Source organism: Lampris incognitus, chromosome 18 (genome assembly GCF_029633865.1).
Source record: "Lampris incognitus isolate fLamInc1 chromosome 18, fLamInc1.hap2, whole genome shotgun sequence".
Taxonomy (NCBI): Eukaryota; Metazoa; Chordata; class Actinopteri; order Lampriformes; family Lampridae; genus Lampris; species Lampris incognitus.
In genome coordinates, this window is record NC_079228.1 from 11,810,073 (window position 1) to 11,825,679 (window position 15,607).

At 43.7% G+C, this 15,607-nt stretch overlaps 1 protein-coding gene across 2 annotated transcripts; it reads left to right on the plus strand.

Moving 5' to 3' along the window:
* Nucleotides 1–772: 772 nt before the first annotated feature.
* Nucleotides 773–14,303, plus strand: parp10 (poly(ADP-ribose) polymerase family member 10). Of its 2 annotated transcripts, XM_056298771.1 has the most exons (11): nucleotides 773–947; nucleotides 6,755–6,997; nucleotides 7,182–7,412; nucleotides 7,558–8,585; nucleotides 8,778–8,990; nucleotides 9,303–9,441; nucleotides 9,518–10,531; nucleotides 10,674–10,807; nucleotides 10,896–11,070; nucleotides 11,617–11,927; nucleotides 12,104–14,303. In XM_056298771.1, the coding sequence occupies exons 1-10, from the start codon at nucleotides 773–775 to the stop codon at nucleotides 11,913–11,915; spliced, it is 3,651 nt and encodes a 1,216-aa protein (XP_056154746.1). In that variant the 3' UTR covers nucleotides 11,916–11,927; nucleotides 12,104–14,303. The 2 variants fall into 2 exon arrangements, with proteins under 2 accessions (XP_056154746.1, XP_056154745.1); XM_056298770.1 differs by having other exon boundaries at nucleotides 11,617–14,303.
* The last annotated feature ends 1,304 nt before the right edge of the window (nucleotides 14,304–15,607 follow it).

Here is a 15,607-nt window from a genome sequence, read left to right on the forward strand (position 1 = left end):
GACCGTAAGGCCATCGGAAGCGCATGCGCCCTGAAGCGTGAAGGAGCTGATAGCGCTTCCCGAAGGAGGGGGGTAGTGTAACGTGCATGTATAAGGAGACACGCTGGCCGGTGGTTGGCGAGGCTGACGCTTTAGTCGAGCGGTTAGCGATGTCTCCCGCGGTGCGGGCGCTACGGGTTCGCTTCCCGGCCGCGGCCAGCATGTCTGCTTATCCCTGCACGTTATAATATTAGTGGTGGTTAGAAATTAGTATTGCGTAGAAGCAGAATACTTCACAATTGCTGTCATTAAACATTTATTGACGTGCTACAGTACCAGACTAGAGGGGGGAAAAGTTAAATGTATTTATGTTAACATTAGTTTATTGGAATACACACACACACACACACACACACACACACACACACACACACACACACACACAGAGTTGGTTTAGAGACCTGCATTTATTCTGACATGCTGTTATGTTACGAAGACTGTCAGACATTCACACACGTTAAGTTTTTTTTGGCAGGCTTCAAATAGCCTTAAATTTGAAATTATATTTGGGGCTACACTCAAAACGTTCGGGGGCTTAAGCCACAGTAAAATGACTTAGCAACGCCGATGCTCTAGACATTGATTCTATAGGCTTGAGTTGGGTATATGTGCAGCTGTGGATTAATAGTCCTGCTCCCGTGTTTATGCGTCGAATAACAGTTTTAGTTTGCATCGGGTGTATGACAACTGGATTACTCTGGTTGATAACTTCTATGAATCTCTATGTGTTAGGATGCCTGTTGAAAACCTGGACAAGAAGACGGTGGAGGTGCTGGGGGTGCCGGAGGGAGTCAGTGAGGAGCTGCTCTCTCTGTACTTTGAGAATACCCGTCGCTCCAGAGGAGGCCCGCTCCTTTCTGTGCACAAGGAGGGCGACCATGCCGTTATTGTGTTCAAAGAGGCTGAAGGTAAGAAGCATCTCATTTAATCTGAAGGCTATCATCCTAACTGCTCCCCTGCCTCAGGATGTAAAGATACGCTTCCAGCGTTCTTTTTCCAGCCAGGACCGCCCCAAGCCTTTTTTTGGGCCCTAAGGAGAGCATGATTTGGAGCATGATTCAGTAATTGGGGGCAGCATGGTGGCACAGTGGTTAGCGTGGTCACCTCACAGCAAGAAGGTCCTGGGTTCAAGCCTCGCGGGGGGGGGGGGTAGTCCAACCTTAGGGATCGTTCCGGGTGGTCCTCTGTGTGGAGTTTGCATGTTCTCCCCCTGTGTCTGCGTGGATTTCCTCCGGGTGCTCTGGTTTCCTCCCACAGTCTGTGATGAACTGGCGGCCTGTCCAGGGTGTCTCCCCACCTGCCGTCCCATGACTGCTGGGATAGGCTCCAGCATCCTCACGACCCTGAGCACAGGATAAGCGGTTTGGATAATGGATGGATGGATGGATTCACTAATTTGACTGTGTGTGGCACTGGGATCCTGGGCTTAGTTTGCTTATGCTTCTGGCTGGCCCTATTAAGAAGTGTTTTTAAATAAAAATGAGTGATGTTATTGAGTAGAACTTGGCACATAATTTGATTGTTGACAAAATGAAAGCCCACATGTAGGTGTACTCTCTGAAAGTGAGAACATCCTCACATTTTGAGATAGTGTGGTAGCATTTAGTACTGTATAGGATTTCTGGACAATGATCCTCAAGTGATAATGCTACCTCCAGCAGACACTACTGACATATGTTATACTATCAACATTAAAAGAAAGAGGGTTGTATATTTCTATTCCCCTTCTCAGTATGCGGTATCTGTGCACAGACTCTGATGGCCCTTCAAACCATCTCCCATCTGATAAAGATGTAGTGAGATGGAGGAGTCTCTATAGCAGGTTTTTTGGCTAGTTTCACTTTCTTAATCCCAAATTATTGATGTATTAAGTTAGCGCGGTCGCCTCACAGCAAGAAGGTCCTGGGTTCAAGCCCAAGGGTTGTTCAACCTTGGGGGTCATCCCAGGTCGTCCTCTGTGTGGACTTTGCATGTTTTCCCCGTGTCTGCGTGCATTTCCTCCAGGTGCTCTGGTTTCCTCCCACAGCCCAAAGACATGTAGGTCAGGTGAATCAGGCGTACTAAATTGTCCCTAGGTGTGAATGTGTGTGTGTGTTGGCCCTGTGATGGCCTGGCGGCCTGTCCAGGGTGTCTCCCCGCCTGCCGCCCAATGACTGCTGGCAGGGTCCGAAATTAACACTCGCCACCCGCCAAAGGCGAGTAGATTTTCTGATTGGCGAGTAAATCTCAGAAGCCTACCCGCCAAATGGCGAGTAACAAAAAAAAGTGAAATCCAACCACTTAATCCCCCCATCTCTCTCTCTCGCTCTCTCACCTTAGCAACAGCAATAACATAGCAATAACAGAAACTAACCAATCAAAGTGCATTAGAATGTCGCTAGAGGCTACTGGCGGGTAACATTACGCACACACTCGAGAAGAACAACGACAGCAGCACTGGTCAAACTTGGTACTAGCCTACTCTATTCTTTTAACTAACGTTAGCGAGCAACACCACTTACGTGGTGATATTTAGAAGGTGCAAAACCTCCATCAGAAAGACAACCATGCCCCGAAGAGGAGGAAGAAGCCACCATCACCTCTAAACCGAAAAAAAGAAAGTTTAGTGAAAAGTGGAGGTATGACGATAAAGGAGCTGCTAGAGGCTGGCTAGAGTATAATGCACAGACCGTGATAATGAGTTGCTCCGTCTGTTGCCAGTATGCCAAAAACCGTAGCAATTCATTTGTCATCGGTAACAAGATAATGAAGGTAGAAAACATCAGGGAACACGAGACCTCCAGATGTCACATTACCTGTATGAAGGCCTCTCGGGCTCAGTCGGAGCCTGTCCTCACAACATCCTCCATAAAGGTGCTAATAGCCATGTCAGAGCAGACCAGCATGAAAATCTCTACGACTTCGAATGGATGTGCGAGTAAGTGAATTTAGTTGTCATTCTCAAAATATCCTTATACAGCATAAACAAAGTGCTGGCTGTAGCTAACATTAGCCAGCTAGCACTAGTATGTGACACCTAGTTTGCACTAACGTTAGCTGTGTGCTAGTGTCAACACCATGAAACAGGTTAAAACTGATTGGCGTGTCCGCGGTGGTGTAACGGGGGTGTAACGGTCAAAGCATCAGCTTTGTGTCGATGCAGTTGCCCACTGGGGACCGGGGTTCGCGCCCCGGTCTCGTCAGACCCGACTTTGGCCGGACTCGATGGAGCAGCAATAATTTGCAATGCTGTCTTCGGGAGGGAGGGCAGAGTCGGCTTGTGTTCGTCACATGAATGCGTCTCTGGGTGTGTCAAAAAAGCAGTGGTTCGGCCTTGATTTGCTGCGAGACTGCCGGCCAGAGAGATACAGTTGGCGAACGCATGCAGTACGAAGGTGGATGTCTGAACTAAAATAGGGATCGATTTGCCACTAAATTGGGAGGAAAAATCAGAAATAAAAATGATTTTAAAAAAAACCTCAACTCAGTCACACTCTCGGATCTACTGATGGTGCAGTAGTCATCTCCCGAGATGAGGGAGTATGACCCAATCAGTGCTGTTGATCTGTGGCACCAATACTCTGTCAGGAGCAGGAGGCCAGACTTCATGGACGGTGCAAAGAGAGTGGCTGCTGTAGAGTGAGAAGTAGTCTGGGACTAGGGATGGGCATGTGGAGCACTCGAGTAGTTACAATAATACTGCAAATAAAACATGAAATCATACTTGTAACATTTGATCATTTAACCATTGACTAATTTTACATAAAAAATATTTTTGCTTCAAATCTGCACATTTTTAAAAGCTCTTATTCAACACAATACCTTATTCTCTCATTGATATGTACCGAAAACGTTTGTATGGCACAAAAAAGGTTACTAATTATTTTGATCGGTAAAAAATATGCTTGGCTGGTAGATGTTTTCATCTACCAGTCCCCTTGGCCAGTAAGCCAAAAAGTTAATTTGGCTTACTTAATTTGGTTAATTTGACCCTGACTGCTGGGATAGGCTCCAGCATCCCTGGGATCCTGAGAGCAGGATAAGTGGTTTGGATAATGAATGAATGAATGAATGAATGAATGAATGAATGAATGAATGAATGAATGAATAATTCAATAGACCACTGCACTTCCGCGTTCGAACGTTAGAGCGGGGGGAGCTAGAGGGGGATAGAAGCTGGCAAGTTTGAACACGGTTTAAATGGCTAACTATGTCACTACGTTGGCTGCTGCGGACAAGAACCGATATTTGCGAAAAATTCGCAGTATCGGTGGCCAGTGTCCTTTCAATCGAACAGGGGAATGGGTTAATAACCCCACTCAGGCATTACACCCTGAAATGATAAAAGGCAAAAATTAAATCACACATCATGACCTAGAGCAGCCATGGGGAAAAGACATAGGAACTAGGCTACATTTTCAACAAATGTTTGCATTTTATTCGATTATTACTTTTTATTGGATTACACATGACTGCATATAATGATGCATGATATAATACTCAATAAGGATGACAATAATAATGTGATAACAATGTTTGCATTTTAACTGGGCAAGGGAGACCGGGGTAGTTACCCCCTGTTTCTAGGAAAGATAAACAAAATTGAGCACGTGACCAAATATTCAGGGGGGAGGGACCATTTTATGATTTTTAATGGATAAAAATACATATGGGTTTGAAGAATGTGATCCCATTCAGACAGGTTTAGCTAACTGTGGAATTCCATATAGCCACCGGCTCAACCTGCACCAGACCAAACTGTTCCAGGGAGGGAGAGAGAGGGGAAGGGGAGGAGGTGAGGGAGGGGCCAGAGCGGGTCTTAGAAAATATGAGTGGAGGAGGGAAGGCAAGGGGGGGGGGAGAGGGAGATGAATCAACCTATCCCGCAACTGAGTTTCACATCTAGCTGCTACAGTGTAGCTGAAGGGAGTCTGGCGAGGGAGACTACAGTGTAGCCAACATTATGCGGGTTGTAGCCTAGCTAACTCGGCTACATCTCGTTCAATGTAGCTAGCCTATTACACTGACTAAATTCGTTTTCCCATCTGGGCCCACTGATCTATTGGCATTCTAACTTGACATTTTGGTGATTATAAAATGGAGAATAGACGTAACCTATTATTAGCTACTAGTTAAACTAGCTAACATTACCAGTGATGAAGTGCAGACCGCAGATGTAAACACGTTTGCTGTCAGGATCCCAAAGTTTTCCATCCTTGTCTTTCCTTCTGATCGCCTGGAGCCATTTCAGTCGTTGTTCTCCCTCCTTCTGCCTTTTAGGCAATACAAAAAAACGAATATTTGGGTTGTTTTTCTTGTTAACAGTACAGTCCACCACACTGCCACTTTTGGGCATGGTAGCTACGGCTAGGCTGCGTATCTAATACAGTGCGGCTTGGCGGCTTGGGGTTTCTATCCCCCTCTCCTGGCGTCCTGTTGTCACGGTACCCGGAAGTGTTCCGGTGGTCTATGAAGCTGATCAATGGCACATTTGATTTTACAATTTCATAGTCCCCATAGTTTTGGCAAATAGCCTATTTTTTTACTGGGCCCAACCCATTAATTTTATTTAGTTACGCAAATTTTTGTACACCATCCTTGATAAATCACATGACAGTACTACATAGTCACTGAACCTGGCCCCAAGTATCTATAGTAGCCACCTTTCACCTCAAAACCCATACCAGGTATTACCGTACATAAAGACATAGAGGTCATCAAGCAGTTATAAATGGTAACATCCCAATAATGTGTTGCCACCCCCCCCCCGCTTTTTTTCTCCCAATTGTACTTTTATCTGTCGTCTTGTTTCACCCCGTTTATTGTAAAGTGACTTTGAGTATTAGGAAAGCGCTATATAAGTTCAATTTATTATTATAACTAGAAGAACCCCGCTACAATGTAGCGGTTTGGTTATCCACCCGTCTAAATATCCCTCCTCTTCATCCTGCCAGCTAACCGCCTTCCCCCTGCCCCTAAACCCCCCCCCCCCACTCCAACTCCCTCCCCCCAAATGCTCAGAATCATCTGAAATGCTGAGAAAAGTGGTTTTTAGCCATTTTTAGAAAAATGCATATTTTGCATATTTATGCATAATTATTCAGAATTTTAATTTTCTGGGATTTTTCCCTTACTCTCTGGAACAATACCTACCACCTCCAAAAAGAATTAGGATCATAAATGCTTTAGTTTTCGGTCCCGCTATCTACACTAACTAACACACACAAACACACATTACGAAAATATATGAGTAGATAATCATTATTATTACTTGGCCAATCACCCCACTCCGAACCATGCCAGTCGCCGGTTCCACCCCTCTGCCGATCCGGGGAGGGCTGCAGACTACCACATGCCTCCTCCCATACATGTGAAGTCGCCAGCCGCTTCTTTTCACCTGACAGTGAGGAGTTTCACCAGAGTGACGTAGCACATGGGAGGATCACACTATTCCCCCCAGTTCCCCTTCCCCGCCGAACAGGCACCCCGACTGACCAGAGGAGGCACTAGTGCAGCGACCAGGACACATACCCACATCCGGCTTCTCAACCGCAGACATGGTCAATTGTGTCTGTAGGGACGCCTGACCAAGCCGGCGATAACACGGGGATTCGAACCACCGATCCCTGAGTTGGTAGGCAACGGAATAGACCGCCATGCCACCTGGACACCCCGCCATTAAAAAAAAAAAATTGTGATTAAACCATATCTTTCCAAATGTTTGTCTCTTTTATAGTGGCAGTGAGAGTACTTTCCAAGAGGCCCCACATTCTAAATAATGTTCAGCTGACTGTGAGAGAGCCTGCCTCAAAGGATCAGCGGAGAATGCTTCTGCGTGGGATCAACCCTAGCACGAATATGGAGCTTGTAGAGCTCTATGTGGAGAACATGATGGGGATTGACGTGAAGGACTACACCTTGTATCCCTCACCTGGGAGAGACTTAATCCTCATTCACCTCTGCCAACCTTTATCTATAGGTCCAGTGAATTCTCTTCTCTTTTTCCAAAGGACTGATTATTTCAAAATATTTCCAAATGTCTGGAATGTTAGTATGCTTTTTGTTTACGGTTAATGGTTGTTTTTGAAGAATAAAAGGATGTATTGATTCTACATTTTGCTTTCAAGCTACACACTATATTTATGTTTATTCTTTATGCACAGATTTCCAACGCCTCAGTACCAAGATATCCAACAAGCCACTAGATGGGTGCAAGATAATTCTTGAACAAATTGACCAAACTGACTCCGTCGTGGTGGAGAACCTCCACCCTGGAACCGACATAGACATGCTCACTTTGTACTTCGAGAGCAAGCAAGGCGGGGATCAGAGGGTGAAGGAGATCATGATGATCTCAGAGAGAAGTGCCAAAGTGTCCTTTGTCAACTTTAATTGTAAGTTTTGTACAATAGTGGTGATGCTTAAATACCCAAAATACAGCATTTGTGGTATTTTACATTCTTTTTAATGTTTATCTTGCTGCTTCATTGTAGTTTGTATATATATTTTGAAATAAACCAAATATATATGTTTTAATAGCTGTTGACCATGTCCTGAATCGGCCCCACAAACTGATGGATGCTGAGCTAAAAGTGGAGCCATACGCTGCCTTTGTTCAATCTATAGAGAGCCCAGCATCGCAGAACTCTGAAAACGGTTTCCAAGATGGTGACACAGACAACAATCCACAAAATTTGACTCGTCTTCAAGAGCGGTCCAGTTCTCCCACAGCTGTCCCTGTCAACAGCCAAGCCACCAACCACACAGCCTCAGATTCTGCCATCGGCCCCGTGGCAGCAGCGGAGGTAGCAGAGGAAGTCATGGAGGATCTTACAGATGGCGCAGAGATGCTCTCAAATCACATTGCTGTACCTGACCAAGTGAAACTTTCCTTGTTTCAAATCAGTAGCCTTCATTTGGACATTCAGAAGTCTCACCCAAACATCAAGATACACACTAAAGATAATGGTGTGGACATTACAGGACCTGACAAAGTGGAAATTGACCAACTACAGGACACTATCTTGGAGTTCCTTAGTGGTATTGCTGAGATACAGTTGACTTTGGACCTGGAAAAATCTCAATTCCTGGAAAATGCAGATGTGAAAGAGAGACTGGTGGGGACCATGAATGAAATTGGGCTTCCCGCTGTATACAGTGTAACGGACTCCGTCGTTGTGTTGTCATCGCCGTCTTTGAACCTGGCTAACCAGGCATCAGTCTTTCTCCAATCCCAATTGTGTACCTTCAACATAACGGTGGATAAAGAATATGAGTGCATGCTGTATTCCAACGAGTGGTCTGGATTCATACAGTCTCTAAGACTCTGTACTGTGAGGGTGTCGGAAAGAGGGGGTGAGCTCAGTGTTTTGACTTTGAAAGGGTTGGAGAATGAGAAGCAAACTCAAATCTTAAAATTCCTCAGTACACCTATTGAGAGGGAGACGGTCATCTCTATGGAGCCAGGCATGCTAAAATACATGCAGATCCACTGCCATCAGTTACTGGCCGATATGGACCAAGTATCTATATTCCCGATAGAGGAGGACAAGGCTTGCGGGTTAAGGGTATGTAGTACAACCAAAACCACACATAGAAGATGGCTATTCGACATGCAGCAGAGCAAATACTTTGCTGGGTGATTCGTATTTGTGTTTTATGCCATCAGTTCAGTTTCCACCAGTTCAGTTCCCCCCCACTGCTGTTGTTTATTGTCTTTTTTGAAATCGTTAGACTCATAAGGTTATTGTTATCGACAGATCCATGGGAATGCTGGAGCTTGTCAGATGGCAGATGAAGTGTTGCAGGGTGTGGTGTCCTCTGTATGTACGAGAACAATCACAGTGAATGCACCAGGGGTGGCTCGCTTCCTGGTTGGTGAGGAGAGCACCGGCATTCTCGGAGAGATGCAGACAAAGTTCCAGGTCTACATAAGCCTGGAGAAGGTGCACTGGGAACCTCTACAGAATGAGGTAACGAAATGATGGGACATGTAATCTATTAATTTATTTGTATAGGCCAGAATCACAAAGTACTCCCAAAGAGCTTTACAGCCATTGCTATATATGACATGTCAAAGTTCTCATCATCTTTTTCGTACTTTTGTTTGCTCTGTTGTCAATAGTTAGCTAATTTCATTTGCTGTGAAAAACATGCACTGTACTGTGAATCAACATATGTTGTAATGTCTACCAATCAAGCTTTGTCATAGCAGTAATATTCTGTAATATATTTATCATAGACATATTTTATGAATTTATCTAATCTGAGTAACATTTTTGTAGGACATTTTTGAAACTGCATGGAAAATGATATCCCTCCAAAACTTACATCAAGTTCCATTGGATGGTCTTGGACAGGGCATTGAAACAGTCTTACCACAAACTGATCAGATGATAAATCAAGATGGAGCCCTGGGCAGAGGTATTTTGTTTCCCAGCATTATTTTATCTCTTATTGTCCTGCAATGTCTTTCAAATGTTTTGTTTCCTCCCCATAGGCCTTATAGAGGAGGCAAAGAAAATTGTCTCAGCCATAGATGAAAACATGGAGGTGGGTCAGTCCAGTTACAATACAGTCATTGACATGGACGAGGAGGATCTATACACAGCAGGGGAACCTACTGACCCATCTGACCAGGGCACTGATGTTGCATGTGAAGATGCTCTCAGGGCCATAGCTGAAGGGAATGTTGCAGGTGGTTCTCTTTTGTCGGGTGATGGAACCCTGGGTCTTCCTCCTATTGATCTAGAAGAAGAGGCCCAACTGTCTCTGGCTATCCAGTACTCAATGGAATACACTAAAAGGTGTCCAGCTGATGAAGAGGAGGAGCTGCAAAAGGTCCTGGAGATGTCCAAGGAGACAATCCGACACAAGGATCTTAATATTCATGGGGACAAGAGCTCCCTGTTGAACAAACCAAGCAAAACTTTCGATGTTTCCCTACAGGATGCCATACAGGCAGCTAATACGGCCCAAATATCCGTGTTTGCGGGTTATTCCTGTGACCTCATCCGAGTGGACATAGCACTTGGGAAGAGGATCACCCTGAGACAGGTTGAGGAGAAATTTGAGAACCAGAGCCTAAAGAGCATGTCGGAGTTACACAAAATTTGTCTGGATGTGATCAAGAGGCATTGTGCGGTGGACATTCAGATTCATGGGAACATAGTCACAATCTCTGGGTTCAAAGACTATGTGGACGAAGCACTTCCATACCTGAAACGGTTGCTGAAAAGTATCTCCAGCACCATGTCTGACTCTGAGATCCTGAGGACAGTGCAGTGGGTGCGACAGGAGCAAGACTCAACAGCCACCCCTTATGCGCCCAATACCACAGTATTCCTTGAGAATGCCTGGAAGATGAAACAGAAGAGGCTGGACATCTTGCTCAACAATCAACCTCACATCATCAACTTTGAGAAGATGCAAGAATACAGCATATCCACAGGGAAATCTCTAAAAATCTCCAGGAAAATGCTGGGTTCATTAGATTTGAGCTCAGAGGTACCAGGTAAAGAGAAACTTTGCCTTCTTTTGGCTTTTTGACATGCACCCCCGAAATGTGTTTCATGCGATTCTGGTTTGATATAACTTTATCTAGGGGTGGTGTACATGTATAATATGTATACATTCTTTTGTTGATTGATGTTTAGAGGAGGATTATTCTCTACTGTCAAGCCTGCCAGAAGCAACCAGAGTGGATGAGGGCTCTGATGAATTCCAAAATGTGGTGAAGGATTTTTATGAAACCATACAAGAATATCACAGCAAAATAAGGATTGTAAAGGTGGAATTATTAATTTGAATTATTAATTTTGAATTAACAGTTTGATTAATGTGTTTAAAGTTATTTATAACATGAGATTTTTCCCCAGGTGGAGAAGCTCATGAATCAACTGCTATACAACCAGTATAGGTTGAAGAAAGCTAGCATATCCCAGAGTGCAACACAGCCTGAAGTTGAACAAACCCTTTACCATGGCACAAGTGAGGCAAGTGTGAAAGAGATATGCATTCATGGATTCAACCGGAGCTTCTGTGGAAAGAATGGTATGGACAGTGATTGTTTTACTGATACTTGTGGTTATTTAACATATTTATGTCTTTATGCATGCTCAATAACCCAGCTAAGGAAGTCACAGAAAGTTGAATCAGTTCTTCCGGACACAACGTTTATTGCTTCCTCTTTACATCCATGGCCTCTTTGACTCCCCGTTCAAACAAGGAGTCAAAAAGGCCATCGATGTAAAGAGGGAACGACCATCCCTGACCCCGGGGGGGGGGGGGGCTAAGAGTACATCTGTCACCATCTTACAATGCTGTGATTGCGAACATTCCCAAATCCTCTGTGAATAGTACACTTGGCCATTGTAACGCGAGTTAATGGTCACGCCCATATTTGTATATGAAACTGGTCATTGATTTCCAGTTTAGACTGAAGAGGTCACTTATAGACGAGTGATGAAACATTTCTCTCGATAAACTGTGTCCAGATGAACTGATTCAACTTTCTGTGATCAACATCTTAAGAACTCTAGGAGCATTTTGTTGATTTTAAAAGTTTTCTCTTGTGCAATGTTTTCTCTTTTTTTGCAGCTACTGTTTACGGTCAGGGGGTGTATTTTGCTGTGAACTCTGCACTGTCTGTTCAAGATCAGTATTCCCCTCCAAACACTCATGGACACAAGTTTGTTTTTGTGGCAAAAGTGTTAACAGGGGACTACACCAAAGGCTGCCATTCGATGAAGACGGCTCCTTTGAAGGAGAGCGCTGACATTCCCCTTCGATATGACAGTGTGGCAGACAACATCAGCAAACCATCATTGTTTGTCATCTTTAATGACACACAAGCTTATCCAGAATATCTTATTACCTGTCAAAAAATTCACTACTGAGGAAATGGATTCGTAAGTAGAGCACAAATAATTTGCAAAAAGTGTTGCTTTAATTTGGCAGCACTGATGAACGCATGTGTAACTGATGTAAAAAGGGCAAATGTCAAAATTTGAATTTTGTATCCCAGTTTATCTTTTTCATCTAATTTGTTGTGTTCTTCTACTTCTTTTTCTTCTTCTTCTTTCAGCTTGTTCCCTGTTTCTCAGGGGTCGCCACAGCGGATTTTTGCCCTCCATAGCTTTCTGTCTGACGCTTTCCTCCCCTGCAGTCCAACCCTCCTCATGTCCTCCTAGCTGGTCTCTCCATCTTTTCCTTGGTCTTCCTCTTTTTCTTTTGGCAGGTATTTCCTGGTCTAATACCTTCTTTCCTATACAGTCTATGCCTCCTCTCTGTACATGTCCAAACCATCTCAATCTTGTCTCTCTCAACTTCTCATCCATTCTCTGATCTTGAATGTAACTCTCACGTCTTCATTTCTCTTCTGGTCTTTTCTAGTCATTCCCAAGGACCAACGCAGAATGTTCATCTCTGTTACCTGTAATGTAGAGTCTAGCCTCTCTGTTGTTGTCTGCTTCCATACCATAGAGCATGGCAGGCCTAACCATTGATTTGTATACTTTGCCCTTTACCCTCAGCAGCATTCTTTTGTCACAAAGTACTCCAGCTACCTTTCTCTATGAATTCCACCCAGATTGTGTCCTTTTCTTGACTTCCTTCTTACCACCGCCTTCTGCCTGTATTGTCGATCCTAAGTACTTGAATTCGTTAACTTCTGGGACATCTTCTCCCAAGGCCAATCCTGGACTTTCTACTTGCTTGTTTATACACAGGTACTCAGTCTTTGTTCTACTTATTGTTTGTCCTCTAATCTCTAGCGCTTCTCTCCAATCTTCAAGATCTCTCTCCAACCTTTCCTTGTCCTTGTTTGCTAGCACGATGTCATCAGCAAACATCATGCTCCATGGTGGCTCTTTCTTAATATGTTGTGCGAGGCTGTCCACCGGTACCACAAACAGGAAAGAGCTCAACACCAATCCTTGACGCAGCCCTACCTTTACCTCAAACTCTCTAGTTGTTCCCACTGCACATTGAACTACCGTCTTACAGTCTCTGTACATGTCCTGAGTTATGGTGATGTAATTTTCTGCCACTCCCTTCGCTCTCAGGCAATACCACAACAACTCTGTCATATGCCTTCTCCAAATCAATAAATATGCAGTGCAATTCTTTGTGTCCTTGAATGTATTTTTCAGCTAAGGTTCTGAGTACAAATATCACATCTGTGGTACTTCTACCAGGCATGAATCCAAATTGTTCTTTCCCTATAGTCCCTTCCTTCCCAAGTTTCACTTCAATTACTCTCTCCCATAACTTCATTGTATGTCCCATCAATTTTATCCCTCTATAGTTGTTGCAACAATGAGCATCACCTCTTTTCTTGCAAATTGGTACCGCTATGCTCTTTCTCCATTCATCTGGCATTTTCCCAGTCTGTATTATGTTGCTGAAGAGTCTAGTCAGGAACTCTATGCCAGTATCGCCTAAGTATTTTCAGACTTCTGCTGGTATATTGCCCGGTCCCACAGCTTTTCAATTTTTCATTCATTGCAATGCTTTTATCACCTCATCCCTTGTAATCTCTCCCATGTCCTCTTCGTTCCTTTGTGCTTCATCTCGCCTTCTTTCTCTGTTGTTCTCTTAATTCAGTTGGTGACTGAAATAATCTCTCCATGTCTGTATAATATCCTCATCTTTTGACAGTACTCTTCCATCTGCATCCTTGATAAGTTTTACTTGTTCAGCATCCTTGCTTGCTCTGTCTCTCTGTTTGGCTAGTCTATATCCTTCTCTCCTTCCTTTGTATCTCGTCGTTTGTACAGCTGCTCGTATGCTCTTGTCCTTGCTATCACTACTGCTCTCTTAGTTTCTTTCTTAGCTTTCTTGTATTCATTCTTGTTTTGCTCATTGTCGTTTTGGTCCAGCTTCATTTTGGCAAACTTTTTCTTCTTTATGCAGTGTTTCCTCCCACCACCAATATTCCTGCCCCTTCTTTTTACCCCCTTGATAGTCTCCTAGTGCTTGTCTGCCTGCTTCCCTTAGTCCTTCTGCTGTTCTATCCCAACCTATCTCCCAACAGCTCTCTTACCTTCATCCTAAAACTTTCTCTACAAGGTTCCTCTTTCAGCTTCCACCAGTCTTCCATGTTACTGGTCTTTGCACTTTTCTGAGTTTACTTCTTGTCTTTATTTGGCATATCCAATTTTATTATTTTTAATTTGTGAGCTACTTAGAAACTTATTTTGCAAACTGCCAACTTTGAATATTTACAGTTCAGTTTTAAACATTTGCATATTGTTTGATTCTAATTCTCAGTTCAATAAATTGAATCAATAACACACATAAATCATGGGAACCCCTTTGTCTATGTCCACCACTTTCCTCACTGCCTACAGTAACGATATTTGCAAAAAGGCCAAAGTAGAAATACCAAATACGGATGGACCCAGAAGAGTGTACCCAGATAGCAAAATTGCTGTGGCCCGGACCTGTTCCACCCCCAATACTTCATCCAGCCCACATACCCCATGGAATGATGGCACTTGGGCGGTCCGCTCCTGTTTGCCAGATCTGGGCCAGAACCAAGCCATAGCAATGCTGCATGTGCCACATATTTGCCAAAGGTGGCCCATATTTGTTTCGTGATATTTGAGCCATTTTCACCATTTACCACACAGGGTCACATCCAGATTACATGTTGCCGACAGCACCGCATCTTTGCCAAAAAAGGCCCACATTTGATTTGGCATGTTTGGGCCATATTTGCTATTATACATGTGGGCCACTTCAGGCTCACATCTATTTTTTCAGGGCCAGAAGGCGGCAATCAGTGCCACATCACTGCCTTAAGTGGCCCACATCCGGATGCTATCTGGGTAAGACAACGCCAGCCGAGGAGGCACACATTAATAACAATTTATTTGTATAGAGCCCTTCTGAACAAGGACACTTTTCATAATAAAGTGGAGTAGCACAATGTCAAACGGAGCAGCCAAAGAAACTGACAGTTGGGGACATATATACAATAAAACAGTAAAGGATCAAGGAAGCAATTGGTGGCCAAGTTCGAAATAACACGACACAGCACTAAGAGTAAGAGAATTAAAAAATTCGAGATTATAATTTTGCTTTTAAAACTGGTAGCTTTTCTCAGGGAGGAGGTGATTAAGATCTTCGGTACCGCAGTCGCGTTAAAAACTACCCCCCCTCCCCTTTAATTGTATGGGTGATAATGCGGAATATTGAACTAATGCTTAGAACAGCTAAGTCTTCAAATATGTTAGGTAAGCAAATACGATATGAGTTAAGAGCTCATTTCTATGGAAGCTTATAATTATATATACATATAGGTTACAATATATCATTTATTTAACGTTTCATGAATTAAACTAATGTAAATTCATTTGAATTTGGTCCTGTAGTGCAGTGGTTCTCAACCTTTTTGGGGTCCTGGACCCCCTGCGTATTTTTGATCTACCCTGAGGACCCCTCCACCTGATCTTGGGGGAGGGGGTTGCAATTTGATAGAAACAGTAGAAACTGCATTTTAAATTGCATTATAGCATTTATTCACTCTTTGGGGCAAAAATAGGAGCTTTCAGTTGTAACTTAGATATAGTTAACAAAACAGAGT

What these genes read in the sequence shown, in the direction of transcription:
- parp10 (XM_056298770.1), top strand. Translation starts at nt 773, where the DNA reads ATGCCTGTTGAAAACCTGGACAAGAAGACGGTGGAGGTGCTGGGGGTG. An exon ending in CTGCCAACCTTTATCTATAG is followed by an intron (nt 6,998 to 7,181) that starts GTCCAGTGAATT and finishes CTTTATGCACAG; the next exon opens with ATTTCCAACGCCTCAGTACC. An exon ending in ACAAGGCTTGCGGGTTAAGG is followed by an intron (nt 8,586 to 8,777) that starts GTATGTAGTACA and finishes TGTTATCGACAG; the next exon opens with ATCCATGGGAATGCTGGAGC.